Source organism: Rhipicephalus sanguineus, chromosome 10, assembly GCF_013339695.2.
Source record: "Rhipicephalus sanguineus isolate Rsan-2018 chromosome 10, BIME_Rsan_1.4, whole genome shotgun sequence".
NCBI classification, from domain to species: domain Eukaryota; kingdom Metazoa; phylum Arthropoda; class Arachnida; order Ixodida; family Ixodidae; genus Rhipicephalus; species Rhipicephalus sanguineus.
The window spans coordinates 19,541,604-19,556,962 of NC_051185.1; the positions used below are offsets into that span (position 1 = coordinate 19,541,604).

Here is a 15,359-nt window from a genome sequence, read left to right on the forward strand (position 1 = left end):
GAATACAGCTTATGTAATAGCTATCGCATCCGGTGGCCACATTTTGATTGAATTCAAAACAGTTGCCGCATGCTTACACTAAACAGGTACTTGCAAGAACAGTCTAAAATCTTTGGGGATTACTTCCTACGTCGCGAGGCGCCAGCGCGGGCATCGCTCTTCGTCGCTTCACGTTTCTCTCAAACATGGCCGTTTCTACGTGTTAACACGCAATAGCATAGCCTCTGAGATACGTAGCTGCACTTGAGCCATAGAGTTAATATACTGACTCTAGAGGAAAAGCTGGGCCGCGAGACCTATAACCACAAGAACGCTGACATCTTGGAACGTTGTCATTTTTGCAATCACATATCAATCCTAAAGAAGCATCTGCACAATTAAAAACTTGCGGATATTGTTTTGTGTTTATTTTGAATACTTCTACGAAAGAATACGACGGCTATTTATGAAATTTACTGCGCGCGGAAAGGAGCGTTTGCAGGCTAGTTAACTAGATGGCACCACCATATCAACACTCGCGAGTACGCGAGCAACGCGAGTGCGTGCTTGCGGCCGATTGCGCCGGTTTGCGCGTCGTGTCAAAGCCCCTGAAACTTCGTTCGCGACGTGTATCTCGTAGTTGTCATAGTGTCCCGTTGTGTGCGTTTTCTGTCGCCGCATACCACTCGACTTCATGTGACAGCCCTTTTTTCTTTCGAGCTGGAAACTTCAGTGCATCAGTGCAAACCAGGACGGACGGCAAAGAAGAGATGAGACAAGCCCTGAAAGTTATGTACGAACTAGTCGCAACCGATTTTTTTAATACTTTTTAACGGCGATAAACCTTCGTGGGCCGTGTAACTTTAGTTTCGATTGAAGCTTTCGGGAGATGTCTCACTTACATTCGCCCGCTGCATGCTGCAATCGACATTGTTCTGCTTTACGGCTCTCTGCGCTGAAGTACGGCAGCAATGAGCTGAAAAAGAACGTGGATACAGGTGTCTCGCCATTGCAAGTCGAATCAGCGCGCGACCACGGCCTACGGACTTTGCTTCGAGCTGCGAATCTGTCGAGTGACCTTTGTGCCAGCGAACGGAGAAACTTTGGTAGGGAGTGCCTAGTAAAAACCATGCACAAACAGGTGGAAATTTTAACTGTTATCAACCGGACCAGCTGCACAGACAACCGTACACTGACACACGGCTTCACGCATCAAAACACAGCTGATGTTCTCTGAACAGCGCCAACAGCGCGTAGCTGGCTTAGGTTGGTAGATTAAAAACTGATTACCACCGTCAAATATAGCGAGCGTCTCAGGGTCTGGCAACACTGGCAACGATCGTTTTGTTCCATCATGGCGGAACACATGCGGTTATAGGTTTCAATGCATGGGCCCTATGGGGAGCTTTTCCTCTAGAGTCAGTATATTAACTCTATGACTTGAGCACTACATTTGGATCGCGCGTGTACTCTTCCGCCACTTTTCCCGCGTTTTTCAGGCGCGCTCATCCATTGTGCGGGAAAAGCAGGTGAGTGGTAACGGTGCTCATTTGTAAACGAAAATTTAATTAAATACGGGTTTCGCGAAGTCGCCGTTCGTGTGGTGGTGTTTATTTGTAAGTCTGAGCTGTTTTGTTAGCGTCAAGTGGTGACAAGCGTGAGCATTTGTTGAAGAAAAGTTGAAAAGTTGCTCCACAATCGTGCTCTTTAAACAAGGAACCTTTAAATCTCTACTCCCGGAGGTCTTTAAACGACGGCATGTGTGTGTCATTGCCTGTTTTCGGTATATATGAAAATATTTTCGGTATTAAGCTTTCTACGTGCACAGTGCTTGAGTTTGTGTACCAAGTTTAGCCGAGCTTGTTAAGACAAAAGCGAGCAGAAAGGTGTTTGCTAAGCGGCATGACTCCACGATGGGCTGTAATCAACAGTTAAGACAGTTAAGCTAAAGTTAAGGTAAGGTAATGTCTACAGCAGGAGATATACCGTCCGACTACAGTTAATCATTATTATTTAGGTTTTCTTTGGTGTTATCGAGAGCTATCAGACGAAATAGCGGCACTGTGTGTGGCGTTTGATATCGAGTACTTTCTTTTGACTACTTTGTGTAGAGTTTTAAGCGAGAGTTCATCTTTTGTCCATACCGTTCAGCGTTCCTGGAAAACAAAGTAGTTAACAGACTGGTTTGTTTTGTGTGTAATAATAAATAAAGGAAGAAACTGTTCTGTATCTTCGTGTATTATGCACTTGCTGCTCGCCGCTGGTGCGCTTTTTTTTTCTTTCGCTGATGATTTCAATTACCGTGAACCTGTAATTCTATAAAAGAACCTCACGCAGTCATGGCTAAGCTTTCGTTTTATGACGCAGGCATTGACACAATTCCTGTTGTATCTGGTTTATTTTGTAGTCTCTGCAACTGAAGAAGTAACAACCAGGTGCATTTTCTGATTTAGTAGAGTCACGTTACACACCGGCTGCATTCGTGAATTACGCCTCACATTGTGTGTCTATGCACAGGCTGCATGTCATTGTTGTTACCGCATAAAATATTTTTTGTTCATTGCCAGCACATCCACATTATAATCAGGCACCTATGAACAATCATTGCCTAATTGCATTCGTGTTGATAGTTCTACAAATGTTTCTATTTGCAGTGAAACTAACCAGTTTAGGAAGTTAGGTAGGCTTTCAGGTGACTAGGCAGCCAGTGTGTTAATGTGCTTTAATATTCATTGACAAACGACAGCCTTGAACATCAATATTAATTGTGTGAAAATCAAAGTAAGACGTACGTTTACAGGAAAATAAGTAATACCTATTAAATAAATAAATTCTTTGAAACTACCAGGAGCACCAACTCGTAACCTGACCCAGACGGTAGTCTAGGGGTTATGGTGCTCAACTGCTGACCTGAAGGTTGGGGGATCGAATCCCGCTCGCGGTAGCCGCATTTTGATGGAGGCAAAATGCTAAAGGCCTGTGTACTTAGATTTAAGTGCATGTTAAAAAACACCAGGTGGTCAAAATTTCCGGAGCCCACCACTTCGGCGTCTCTCATAAATCATATCGTGGTTTTTGGAGGTAAAACCCCTAAAATTGTTATAATTAGCTCTCATTGCCCAAGTCAGTTTGGAACATTAAACCCCATAAACCGCTACCAAGTTATCAGGAGTGGTTTTAAAAGTTGAAGTTTCCGGATTATTTATTTATTTAAATAACCCCAGGGCCAAAGGCATTAGAGAGTGGAGCGGTTACGTAGGTAACAGGATATACATAAAAAATGAACAAACACATAAAATTTTAGTTATACAGTGCTAGCTTAGGATTAAGTCAATGCTTTGGAGATTTTTGTCAGGGGCCTTGATGGGGATCAGTTCTACAGGAGAAATGTTTATTACAGACTGAAATGTGTGCGATTATCTTTGTGATTGAATCAATAACTGATTCTTGCCATGACTAATCAGTCTTCCTAAGCATGTTGGCTTTTACTTTTGTCAGATTGGACACAGTTGAACCGCAGCACCAGTGAAGAGTCGAGATGTCTGACGGCCCTCGATCCAGAAGCAGCAATGTCGCGTCACCGCGTTCTCGAAGCAGTAACGTGGCGTCGCCACCTCCCGACTTGGGCACGTCGCCACCAGGTCGTGACCTTCCACCTTTCGAGGACGAATCGGAAGTGCTCGGTGGAGTTGGCAACGAGGACGATGACGTCCGTCGTGACGAAGAGCAGGAAGAGGAGGGGGAAGAGCTGTTTGGAGACAACATGGAAGAGTAAGTACTTCCTGATGCTTTCGTCTGTTTAGTCTTGCTAGTTTGTTGTTATAGCACCCTACACAGTTAGAGCAGCTGAGCTTGGATCGTGTAGGGGGCATGGGCTGGGCATCCGGAGAGGGGTGCAAGGGAGGGGCGGCTGACCCCCCCCCCCTTCCCGAATTTCGGATATTTTTTTCTGCAGTAGCAATAAGTTGCACAGCTTGATAAGCACACTCGGGTCTCTCATACGTGTGTGAAACGGCCTTCAGGATTGCCAGCCAACATTACACGTTACACACTATTAACTTAATCTGGCTGCCTGTGCTGGACCTCCTCCATGCAAATGCACCCCACTGGAAAAAATTCTGTGGATGCCCTTGTACATGAGCATTTTAAAAGGGTGCTGACACAGAAATTTTCAGTTGTCGTTTTTTTCTGTCAGATGAAAGACCAAGTCCTCGGCAGCCTAGAAAATGTACTGGTAAGTGTGAGTGCACCCTGAAAAATTAATTACAACATGTTTTTAAAAGCTAGTTTCGGTTCCTACTGTACCCTGACATCATGGCATGGTACGACCTTCTTGTCACATACTCGCGCAAGATAGCTGGCAATTTCAGGGCCGCTCTGCTTTGTGGCTCCGTTGGTGACGCACAAGCGGCGAGGTTGAATGTTTAGGTACCTGACATCATCGCAACTAGCCATAGTGGTGCGTGAAGTCACCAGAATCGACGCAGTAGCCTGACGCCACGCTAGTGTCAATGTCAGTAGGTGCGCCGTGTGAAAAATTGACTTCAATATCAAAATAAAGTATCTTATCAGCATTTACTGAGCTTCACACTTGCTCAGATTGGTCTCTTTATACAGGAGATTTGTATGACAGTAAAATCGGCTTCAGAAATTGGTGTCAGTACCCCTTCAAAACACTGCTGGAAAGGAAGCTCGCGTAGCTTCTTACTAGTGCTCTCCTATAGACCGTTTTCACGGAGAGGAGGAGCGTAGCCTCGAACCGGTGTATTTTCACCGCTTTCTCTCTCTCCACCTCGGCCGACCGCTGCCGCTGGTGTGTGCGGATTCCCGAGTTTTGCACTGCGTGGTGCGTGAGAGGTCAGCGTGTTTCCATTTTTCGACGCGCTGAAACAATTGTGCTGCCGCAAATCGAAATGTCGGACGAGGACAGGTCGACAAGCTACCACTGCGCTGTGTTTGGCTGCGGCAACAGCTACGGAAGCCTGAAATACTGGCAGCCAAGGCATGCGAAGTGCACAATGATTTTAAATGACTTCGCTTCTCTCAGGTCGCACGCCTTCTTCTCCCACAAATAGTATATTATTAAATGTGGTGTCTGCACTTATGACCATTTCTCCAAGTCACCACACCAGCTTGTGATTGTGCTTGGTTGCTGGTGCACTTTATCATCTGCACCAAAGAGAACCAATGTCAAGGCTGATGATTAATACACAAAATGTTTGGCCAAGAGTAGTTCTAATGAACCTCTCTGATTTCTATGCTACTGCACATGATTTACAATGCCTGCGGCTAGAAAATGTTCCATCTTAGTGCGTGCAATTTCGAGATTATTGAATGAACACTTTTCAATCTACATGACAGAAAGGCCCGCACGACATGTGTTCTTTGGCGTAGGTACGCGTTTCTAACGTTTCGTCGAGAGCACGTTCTTTCTAGGCTTGTCAACTTTGTGACGATAACTGGGGCAGCGTTATGACAACCGCACTTTTTTTTTTTTTTTTCGCGCGGCAGCCTGGGCGTCGTGAATAATCGGCCCACGTTCGTTAAAGCCAGGTCGTTACCTGGACACGTGCGCTCGTCGTAATGCTTCTGAAATACTCGCCAGAAAACAAATTGACAATAATGTTACCAAAAACGAGCGCCCTTTCGGCGTATCGCTAGTGGCGGCGGCTCGCGCCGAAGCGAACTTACGCCATGCCACGCTTCCAGATGTGCAACAGGCTTATTTTTATTTTATCATCGGCGTTGTTTCTACGCCGAATTTTGAGCTCACACGTCGTACTTCTGTTCCTTATCCTGTGCAAGGATCAGAGGCCACAAGCTACGACGGCCACACGAATAAACACAGACATTGGTGCTTGTGCTCCTGTCGTTCCGTGAACATTGTATTGCAACGTGCCAAGCGGAACCAAAATGGTCTGTTAGGGATTAGAGTTACGTTGAACTTGAATAATCACGGCACGGAAACCCGGGAGCCATCTTAAACACTAATGCGCGCACCTAGCGCGCAGCCGGACAATGGCCTACGTGTTCACTCGTCTCCATTTACGTTTCTCCGATTATACTTCGACAGTTGTCCTAAATGTTAACGCTCGTTTATAGTGATTATTCCAAGAACCTCACCCGGCCAGCTATAACAAAACATACAAAGCAATTACCAATTTATACATGCTGCTTAAGAACTGCATTGGCATTATTCTCATCGCCGGCGCTGCTGCGGGAACGTCTCATGGGCCGCCGATGCTTGCTGTTTCAGCCATTTTGAAGCTGAAAGCTTAGCGATTATTTATCAGCGCCTTTACACTCGAAAAGCGTTGGCCTGTTTTGCCCGTGTACCGCGAAGAACAGCAATACCTTGTGAACCGAGCGCATACGCTGCATACACCGCCGCGGAACCCCACACATCGGAAGGGCGGCGAAACGTCGCAGACGATAGACGGCGCTGCTGCGGTGGAGTGCTTTAAAAATGGCAGCCTCCTTGTGAAATTGGTGTATAAGTTTCCTAAGAAATAGAGACGGTTTGGCCGACGCCAGGTCATGGATTGATTGCTTTTTGCTCTCTTAATGCAAACACTTGGCTAATTATTAAGTGAGAAATTGTTGTTCTTGAAAAAAGTATTGCCTCCAGCTGAGTCCAGACAATGTGATTAATGTCTATATGATTAAAGATCTCATAGACATAAAGATTCATATGAAAACTAGTAGCACAAAGGATGCACATCATGCGCTATCTGTACGACAAAATGAGCCTTCTTAAACTCGTAGGGCATGTGAGAAAAACACTTTTATTTTTTTTTCTATAACTGAATGTTTCGGTGTGCCCTGCTTAAGACAGCAGAGGTCTGGCTTCACTTTTAGGACATCTTCACTCCAGCATTTTTTAAAACTTTCTTGATAAGATCCACTTTACCAAGGCCTCTCCTTTTTACAAATTTTAAAGCAAGGAATAAAACAGTAGCGTGCAGCGATAAAACAGTGTTACCAACATAACGAACTCAGGGTACTGTTTATTTACTAGTAATTGTCACAAATGCTAAACTTTGTCTAGTGAAATATAGGTAGGTAAGCAAAATAACAAGCTGTAAGCTGAGTTTATAGGACAAAGTTTTGGGCAGTGTCGAGCTGCAATGCTATCTCTTTGTGGCGGCCAGTTGCAAACAGTGTAATTTTGCATCTGGCAATCATTCTGTTGAGCACAAATGTGGTGTCAGAAGATGAACGTTCTCTCTTTCTGCAGTGACTACCGCGCAATACCAGCACTGGACGTCTACGACCCGCAAATGCTGGACGACTCGGAGTACAGCGCCCTGTCCGAATCAGATCGGAGGGCCGTCGAAGAACAGTTGCGGCAGCGAGACCGTGCGGAGGGTCGTGTCACCGGTCGCATGCGAAGGGGCCTGCTGTATGGTTAGTCATCACTTTCTTTGCACTGCTCTGGCTTGTTTTGCGAACCCTTTGGAAAAGTACTTGTTTGTCGTTCACTTACGAGAATTGTTAACGCTTGGGTTTGTAGGTATGAACCTCAGAAAGGCGGAAATCAGGGGCGTAGCCAAGGGGGGGGGTTGGGGGGGTTCAAACCCCCCCCGAAATTTTTCACTTTTGCTTGCGTATATAGGCACGCACACATACAAACGCACGCACGAACATACATAAAGTATGGTTGAACCCCCCCCCCGAAAAAAATTTCTGGCTACGCCCCTGGCGGAAATACATGGCCATTGAAAGGCATTGGGGTGCGTTGCCCTCTGTCGTAGCAAGTTTTACTTCCCAAAGCACTGATGCTTTGCAAACAGACAGTGTAATTTTCAAAGTGCACAAACTAAAAGAAGATATGGTAGCAAGAATTGGCTTGTAGAGGGTTGAGGAACAGGAGATTTTTTTTTGCATAATCTTAAAACCGCTTGAGCATTTATTGTGGGGCGAATCGGTGTAACATAGCTATGAAATCGGGAACCCTAATTAAAACAAGCGCAGACAGAGGAGACTGGAGGAGCGCTTTCATAGGTGCCTGGATGACTAGTATAGCCATGACCAGATGGCTGTTGCAGACATGGTTGCTACATGAGAGAAACTCGTTAAGATAAAGCACGGTCATTTACTGCATGGCTTAACGTCTTAGTCATCCCAGCACATTTCCCAAGCTCACGCAGACACACCTTTGTGCTGCCTTAGGTATTAGTCAACAAAGTGATGTCTTTGCTATCATGTTGTGAAAGTTCTTGTGCTTTCATATGGGAGGCGCCTCCTGATTGCACACAATATGCCTGGGCATGCATGGTGTTAGGCATTGTGTAGTACTCACAGATTCAAGTGAGACATCAAATTTTAGTATATCGACTGGTATTCGCCATTTCTCGAGATAATCACGTCATGTCACGATGAATCTGGTCTCTGAAGATAGTGTTGGCTTTGATCTACGCGTTCGAGTTGAAATTACGCCTATACGACTCGAACTGAAAATGTTGGAGACGAAAGTATGTGCGGTACATAGCCCTAAATTGTCCTGTTTCAATCTGTGAGTACTGTACTTGCATTTGCACATTTCCTAGCATGTCAAAGCCAGTTCTTTGTGTTCACCCACTGTTGTTTGCTTTGCCATCAACAGATGAGAGCAGCAGTGAAGCCGACAGGCCCGTTCGTAGGAGGCGGTTGGCCGAACGTGCGGCGGAAGGCACCTTCTCGGACGATGAAGACGTGAGTGTCTTGGCTATACAGTAAAAGCTCGTTAATTCGGATTTCTAGGGACCGGAAAAAATGTCCGAATTAACCGAATGTCCGAATTATCGAATGGTCGAAATAAACACAATAAATGCACGAGTTTTTTTAACATACCTTTACTTTACAAAGTAATCGCGGATGCGTGTCTGTTTTCGAGCAGAAATTCGCTCGGACACAATTTTTATGAGCCCTTCAAGGTGCTCAGCAGCTCGCATGCTGTCTGCAGTGCAAAACAAAATTCTTCAAGGACGACGAGGGCCTCCGCGACTTCCTTCACAGTGCGAGGGGGCCCGTGTGGCTCATGGTGTGGCTGCTCCTCTTCAGGCTCTTCGTTCTCGGATTCGTTGCCATGCATCAGTTCCTTGACGATTTGCTCATCAGTCAGACAGCCGGCAGTGGCAACGCCATCATCAATGCCGATATAATGGTCGAGTGTCACTGCAACAGGCATAACAGTTCCGAAATCCTGCCCATCGTCGGCATTGTCGTCCGGCGACACTTCGGCATTGCTGGAGTCTGGTACAACAAAGCCACTGTGCCTGAAGCAGTTGGCAACGGCGTGCGCAGGCGTGTTCTGCCACACATACGCAAGAATACTAACTGCGCTCAGGAGACTCACGTCGTATTGTTCACCGACGTCGTGGCACAGGAGCAACTTCTTGTCGGCAGAGCCCATTTTTCAGGGCACGCAAAATTTCTACTTTGGTGGTGAAGTCCTTCGCCTTGTACTTGGGCCGCTTCGCCGACGTTGCCATCGGCGGAGAGTGCGTTCACACGAAAAGTCAGCACAAAAGCACCAGCAACAATCAAGCTAAAGGAGCCGTGCTGAATCGTTCCTCGATAAAACGACGTTCAACGATGCAGCACACCAATGGGAACAAAGCAATAAAATGGCACCGCCAACAACACACGCAAAGAAAAGGCGTTCAACCAGTCTCAAGTCAAGCCAAGTCAACAATTGATGTTCATGGCGATGCTGCGTTTGAGCATCACTTGTGTTCTGAATTGTTCTTTTTTCGTTTTCGAGCCTCGCCAGCGGCCCGAAAGTCGCCGAATTATCCGATTTGCCGTCAAATCTGTCCGAAATAACGAGCGCCCAGTCTCATAGAGTGATGCGTATATTTACAGGGACCAGATGACGCGTCCGAATTAACCGATTTTCCGAATTAACGAGAGTCGAAATAACGAGCTTTTACTGTACTTTGGTATTAGTTATCGCGCGGCGGTTTGTACGTTTTCCAGTAACGTGCTGCTGCGGTGACTCAGTGGGCACGGCTCCTTGTTGTGTGCAGTCATGTTGCAGTGGAAACTTTTATCATTTCCGGCTTTATGAAGTTGCAGTGTTATTGGTGCAGGGGAACTACACTCTATTCAAGAATAGGGCAGATGCTAAATTTTTGGGTAATGATTTCTTAAAGACAATTGGTTGCTCTCATCCACTTGCATTCTCAAACAGTGTGTAATGATTTTTTACCAAAAAATATGAGTTGATCTCGAAGGCAGTGCACTGTAACAAAGTGTTCAATAAGTCACGTGACTTCAACTGCCGTATTTACTTGCATACTATTAACACTCCTTAGTACTGGCTTGTTTTGGCTAACGTTGGCTAGTGCAGGCAAATGCTCACTAAAGATGGCTAAACAGTTGCTAATGTTGGCAACCTGAAGTTGTAACAGCTATTTTATTGTCCTCATTTGATTTGAATTAGCTATTGAATTGTCTGTAAATTTTCAAAATCTTTGATAATACACAGCTTCTTGTGGACCATAATGATTGGCTGTTATGTGCAGTCATGTTCCCAGCATAATTTGACGTTACACAAGTTCTGTTACACAATTCCCACTTTGAAGTTTTCTGCCAGCAGGGGTGAATAACATTTGAATGAGATAAATGAAGAGTGGTCAATGTCTTGGATGTTGCGTGAACCACCGAAGCATTAATGGCTACAAACTTGTGCGTCAATCTAGCTTCTAAAATTGGTGTGCCCACTCCTTTAAAAAACACTAATGTTTGAACATGACAAGTTTCAAGAATACTGGCTTAGCTGCAATGCCTCAAATGCGAAAAAAAAAAAGTGGCTTAAAAATCTGCAGCAGCATAACATTTTAGTGCAACAAAGTTATGCAAGTGCACAAACTAAACTAGAGTTTTGAAATAATTATTCATCACTCCAAACTTATCTTGTGTTCCTGTTTAGAGCCTCTTTAAGGGGAGACGTGGGTCTTAAAAAACGGTTTTTTAAAAGTTGGGTGAATGGCATGAAATTTAAGGGGAGACGCGGGTCTTTTTTTTATTTCTTTTATTAGCTGGGTGAACTGAACAAAATTTAACAAACTTATCCCATTTTGTCTGCAGATTCCAAATCTCTAATTAGATTTTTGGTAGCTGCATTAGTACAAAAGATGTGCAATCTCTAAAAGCATATTTCTTACGGGAATTTTTTGGCAACTTTGCTTTGTCAAACACATAAACAAAGTATGTGGCAAGGCTGCCAGAGAGCTTGTTTAGCCGGTGATGCTAATCCGATTGTCTTCAACAAACTTTGAATGCAAAATAAATAGACGTAAATGTGAGTGAAATTTTTTTGCTGCATACTATTTCTGATAATCGAGAATTATAATTTGGTGAACAACATTATAAGAAAATAAATAGCATCACCGGCTAGACCAGCTTCCTGGCAATCTTGCCACATACTTTGTTTTTGTGTTTGACAAAGCAAAGTTGCCAAAAATCCCCGTAAGAAATATGCTTAAATATGTGTTAGAAATTGCATATCTTTTGTTCTAATGCAGCTATTAAAAATCTACTTAGAGATTTTGAATCTGCAGAAAAAGCTGAATAAGTGTAAGTAGATTTTTAATAGCTGCATTAGAACAAAAGATATGCAATTTCTAACACATATTTAAGCATATTTCTTACGGGGATTTTTGGCAACTTTGCTTTGTCAAACACAAAAACAAAGTATGTGGCAAGATTGCCAGGAAGCTGGTCTAGCCGGTGATGCTATTTATTTTCTTATAATGTTGTTCACCAAATTATAATTCTCGATTATCAGAAATAGTATGCAGCAAAAAAATTTCACTCACATTTACGTCTATTTATTTTGCATTCAAAGTTTGTTGAAGACAATCGGATTAGCATCACCGGCTAAACCAGCTCTCTGGCAGCCTTGCCACATACTTTGTTTCTGTGTTTGACAAAGCAAAGTTGCCAAAAATTCCCGTAAGAAATATGCTTTTAGAGATTGCACATCTTTTGTACTAATGCAGCTACCAAAAATCTAATTAGAGATTTGGAATCTGCAGAAAAAATGGGATAAGTTTGTTAAATTTCGTTCAGTTCACCTTGCTAATCAAAGAAATAAAAAAAAAGACCCGCGTCTCCCCTTAATGAACTGAAATCTTATTGCATTAACATAGACTCCATGGTTTTCTTTCTCCCCTCTGTTTTTCTAGATGGTAGAGAGCATTGAAAACCTCGAAGACATGAAAGGCCACACAGTCCGAGAGTGGGTCACACAGATCGGCCCCAAGACGGAAATCTACAACCGCTTCAAGAACTTCTTGCGCACGTTTGTCGACGAACGCGGCCACAACCTTTACAAGGAGAAGATCAGGCAAATGTGCGAAGGTGGGTGCTTCTGTTTTGTAACTTTTTGTATTGTTTCTAGGATTAAATTTGCTTTCGTTTTTATAGCTGCAACATTACATACAGTAGTTTTGATCGTCGGTTTCATTGCGTTCATTTTCAGTAATTTCATGGCACCTTCATTACAGTATTCTCAGTAAACAAAAAGTCTCTGAAAGTGACACTAAAGTGAAATGATGAATCTGTTTAAATTGATAAATTGGGTGATTCCACGTAAGATCGAACAAACGATGGCTGGTCGACCTCTCAAATTTATTTCAAGATTTTATATATTATTGCCTGATGAGTGGAAAGAAGAGATCCGCAATTTGTTCTGCCGCGAAAAATTTTTTCGAACCACAGGAAATCAATAATGACGAAGAGGTGGAGTGGAGCGCTCATCCGCTCTGCTGTTTTGGCGAACTTTCGTTATGAATTGCACAAAATATATTAAAATTAGGTAGCTGAAATTTACTTACCTAAATATATGCATGTTTTTGCTTCTGCTCAGGTATTTTTAGTTTTTATGTGTAGTGTAGATGTTTTTGTAAAAAACCTCAAAAATGGCCCAATCGGCAAAATTTTCTTTACTTTGAAGGTCTTTATCTCAAAAAAGCCTTGTAGCAGAGCGACAAAAATTCTGCATTACGTTCTTCGCATGCTTATCTACCAAACTGCCAAATCTTGTATTTATATAGCTTTTCAGTAAAGAGATATGATCGGGCTAAGTTCAAGAAAACACCGAACAATGGAAACTTCTGACGACAATTAAAAAAAAAAAACCATTTTTTAAATTTCTTAAACTTTGTCCACTTATTCTCCTCCACATCAGCTTTCACAATCATTAAAAACACGTTGCATAATGTCGTTGCACTAATAGTTACGGCCCCTCCAATGAGACCCTTAGGCAAGGATGGGCAATTCCGACTTTTTGCCCAGCAAATGTGTAAAATGCAGGCAGGATTGAATTTCTTTTTATTAAAAGGCCAGCAGGTACCTAAAAAGGTGTCGCCGGCACTGAAGACGTTAATTTTGAAAATATTTGGTCACTGCAGCGGCCACGAGCGCGGGGCTACCGAGCAGGGGCGCGCGCACCCGAGATGCTCGTTGTAAGAGACGGCGCAGTGAGAGCTGGTTTTCGCGTCCTCAGACCGATTGAGTTCGAAACAGCAACACCTCTCGGGTGACTTGAACGCACGTGCACCGGTAGTCGCAGTGATCTGGTTAACTGCGTCGATTTCTTTTTCAGGGGGCATAAGAATGTCATCGTTAAACTGTGCGTTCCGTGAAGATCTTTCATTGCAGTGATAGCAAAAGCACGCGTAGCACAAGTAGTGCGTCTCACTGACAGTCACTGATCTTTCGGGCGTTAAACGTTCCTTCAAAGCATTTATGTCTAGGTCGGTAACTCTGCGAAATTTTGGCTTCTTTGCAATAATTAAAGGAGTACTGGCACAATTTTGAGAGACATCGCAAAAGGGACATTTTTTGCTTAGTTGGTATGCAGTGTCCACGCTTTCCACACACTGGAGTCGGAGAACACGTATAAAATATTTTAATTTGACTTTGAAGTTTTCATCGCTGAGCATTTGCAAGCCAGCCACACTGCAAGGACATTATCCCGACAAGTCAAGACAGTTCCTCCGAGTTCGCGAGTGCTGCGTCCTGCATGCAGCCTAAATCGTAGAAATCACTGTCAGGGTCACTGGACGACAATTCACTCATCGTTGTCTATTGCACCACGAGCAGATGACGGATTTCCCGCTAGTACGTCGTGAATTTCTGTATCTCCGTGACGTCACACTGCTATGAAACGACACTGAGAAGCCACCCCCTCGATATCGAAACCGAAAGTGTCTTTTTAAGGTGGCGCTAATTAAAATATATAGGACGCATTCCCAGGCACCACAATAGTCGTTTTACGTTTCTCGACACCAGTATTTTTATTTAGAGCAACAATCCGAATTTTTTAAAAATTCGTGTCAGTACTCCTTTAAGCTTCTTGTGCTTCGAAAGGTAGTCTCCAGAATACACTCATTCCGAGCAATACTTTCTCGCCATGCGACGCACAGGAGGAGTAGAGTAAGAGCAAAGCACAAGAACCATCCGCGCCGAATGAAGTGTGAACAGCGCACCGAAGGCGCGGCCAGTTCACGCCGTCTGCTGCCGACATCTCATATAGACAAGCGCATCCGGTTACCGATAGTTTTGCTTTTCTTTCCTTTGACAATTCATATTTTGCTTTGCCACTGGAGCGCCACGTTCATGCTTTCCACTGATCGCAACTGGCGCAGCGCAGTTTCTGTGGCAGCAGCGTGCGTGAAGCGAGCGCTCATAGCTCCTTTATAGAGTTTTCATCTTGCTTCAATCTCCGCCGTGTTATCAGCGCCTAGCTGAGATGCGAACAGAGGGCGGATAGAATAGCGAAGCTCCAGTGCACATGCGTTGAAGTCACTCGAGAGGTGTTGCTGTTTCGAACTCAATCGGTCTGAGGACGCGAGAACGAGCTCTCACTGCGCCGTCTCTTACAACGAGCATCTCGGGTGCGCGCGCGCCTACTCGGTAGCTCCGCGCTCGTGGCCGCTGCAGTGACCAAATAATTTCAAAATTAACGTCTTCAGTGCCGGCGACACCTTTTTAGGTACCTGCTGATCTTTTAATAAAAAGAAATTCAATCCTGCCTGCATTTTATACACTTGCTGGGCAAGAAGTCGGAATTGCCCATCCTTGCCTAAGGGTCTCATTGGAGGGGCCGTAACTATTAGTGCAACGACATTATGCAACATGTTTTTAATGATTGTGAAAGCTGATGTGGAGGAGAATAAGTGGACAAAGTTTAAGAAATTTAAAAAATGTTTTTTTTTTTTAATTGTCGTCAGAAGTTTTCATTGTTCGGTGTTTTCATGAACTTAGCCCGATCATATCTCTTTACTGAAAAGCTATATAAGTACAAGATTTGGCAGTTTGGTAGATACGCATGCGAAGAACGTAATGCGGAATTTTTGTACCTCTGCTACAAGTATTTTTTGAGATAA

The 15,359-nt window shown here is 44.0% G+C and overlaps 1 protein-coding gene across 1 annotated transcript in view; it reads left to right on the forward strand.

Annotated features, from left to right (window-relative positions):
• Nucleotides 1–1,430: 1,430 nt before the first annotated feature.
• LOC119407192 (DNA replication licensing factor mcm2) overlaps nucleotides 1,431–15,359 on the forward strand; it is a 48,200-nt gene continuing 34,271 nt past the window's right edge. The window contains exons 1-5 of the mRNA XM_049419662.1: nucleotides 1,431–1,515; nucleotides 3,489–3,750; nucleotides 7,217–7,386; nucleotides 8,585–8,673; nucleotides 12,153–12,327. Coding sequence (XP_049275619.1) covers nucleotides 3,518–3,750; nucleotides 7,217–7,386; nucleotides 8,585–8,673; nucleotides 12,153–12,327 — 667 coding nt within the window. The 5' untranslated portion in view covers nucleotides 1,431–1,515; nucleotides 3,489–3,517. The remainder of the gene's footprint in view (nucleotides 1,516–3,488; nucleotides 3,751–7,216; nucleotides 7,387–8,584; nucleotides 8,674–12,152; nucleotides 12,328–15,359) is intronic.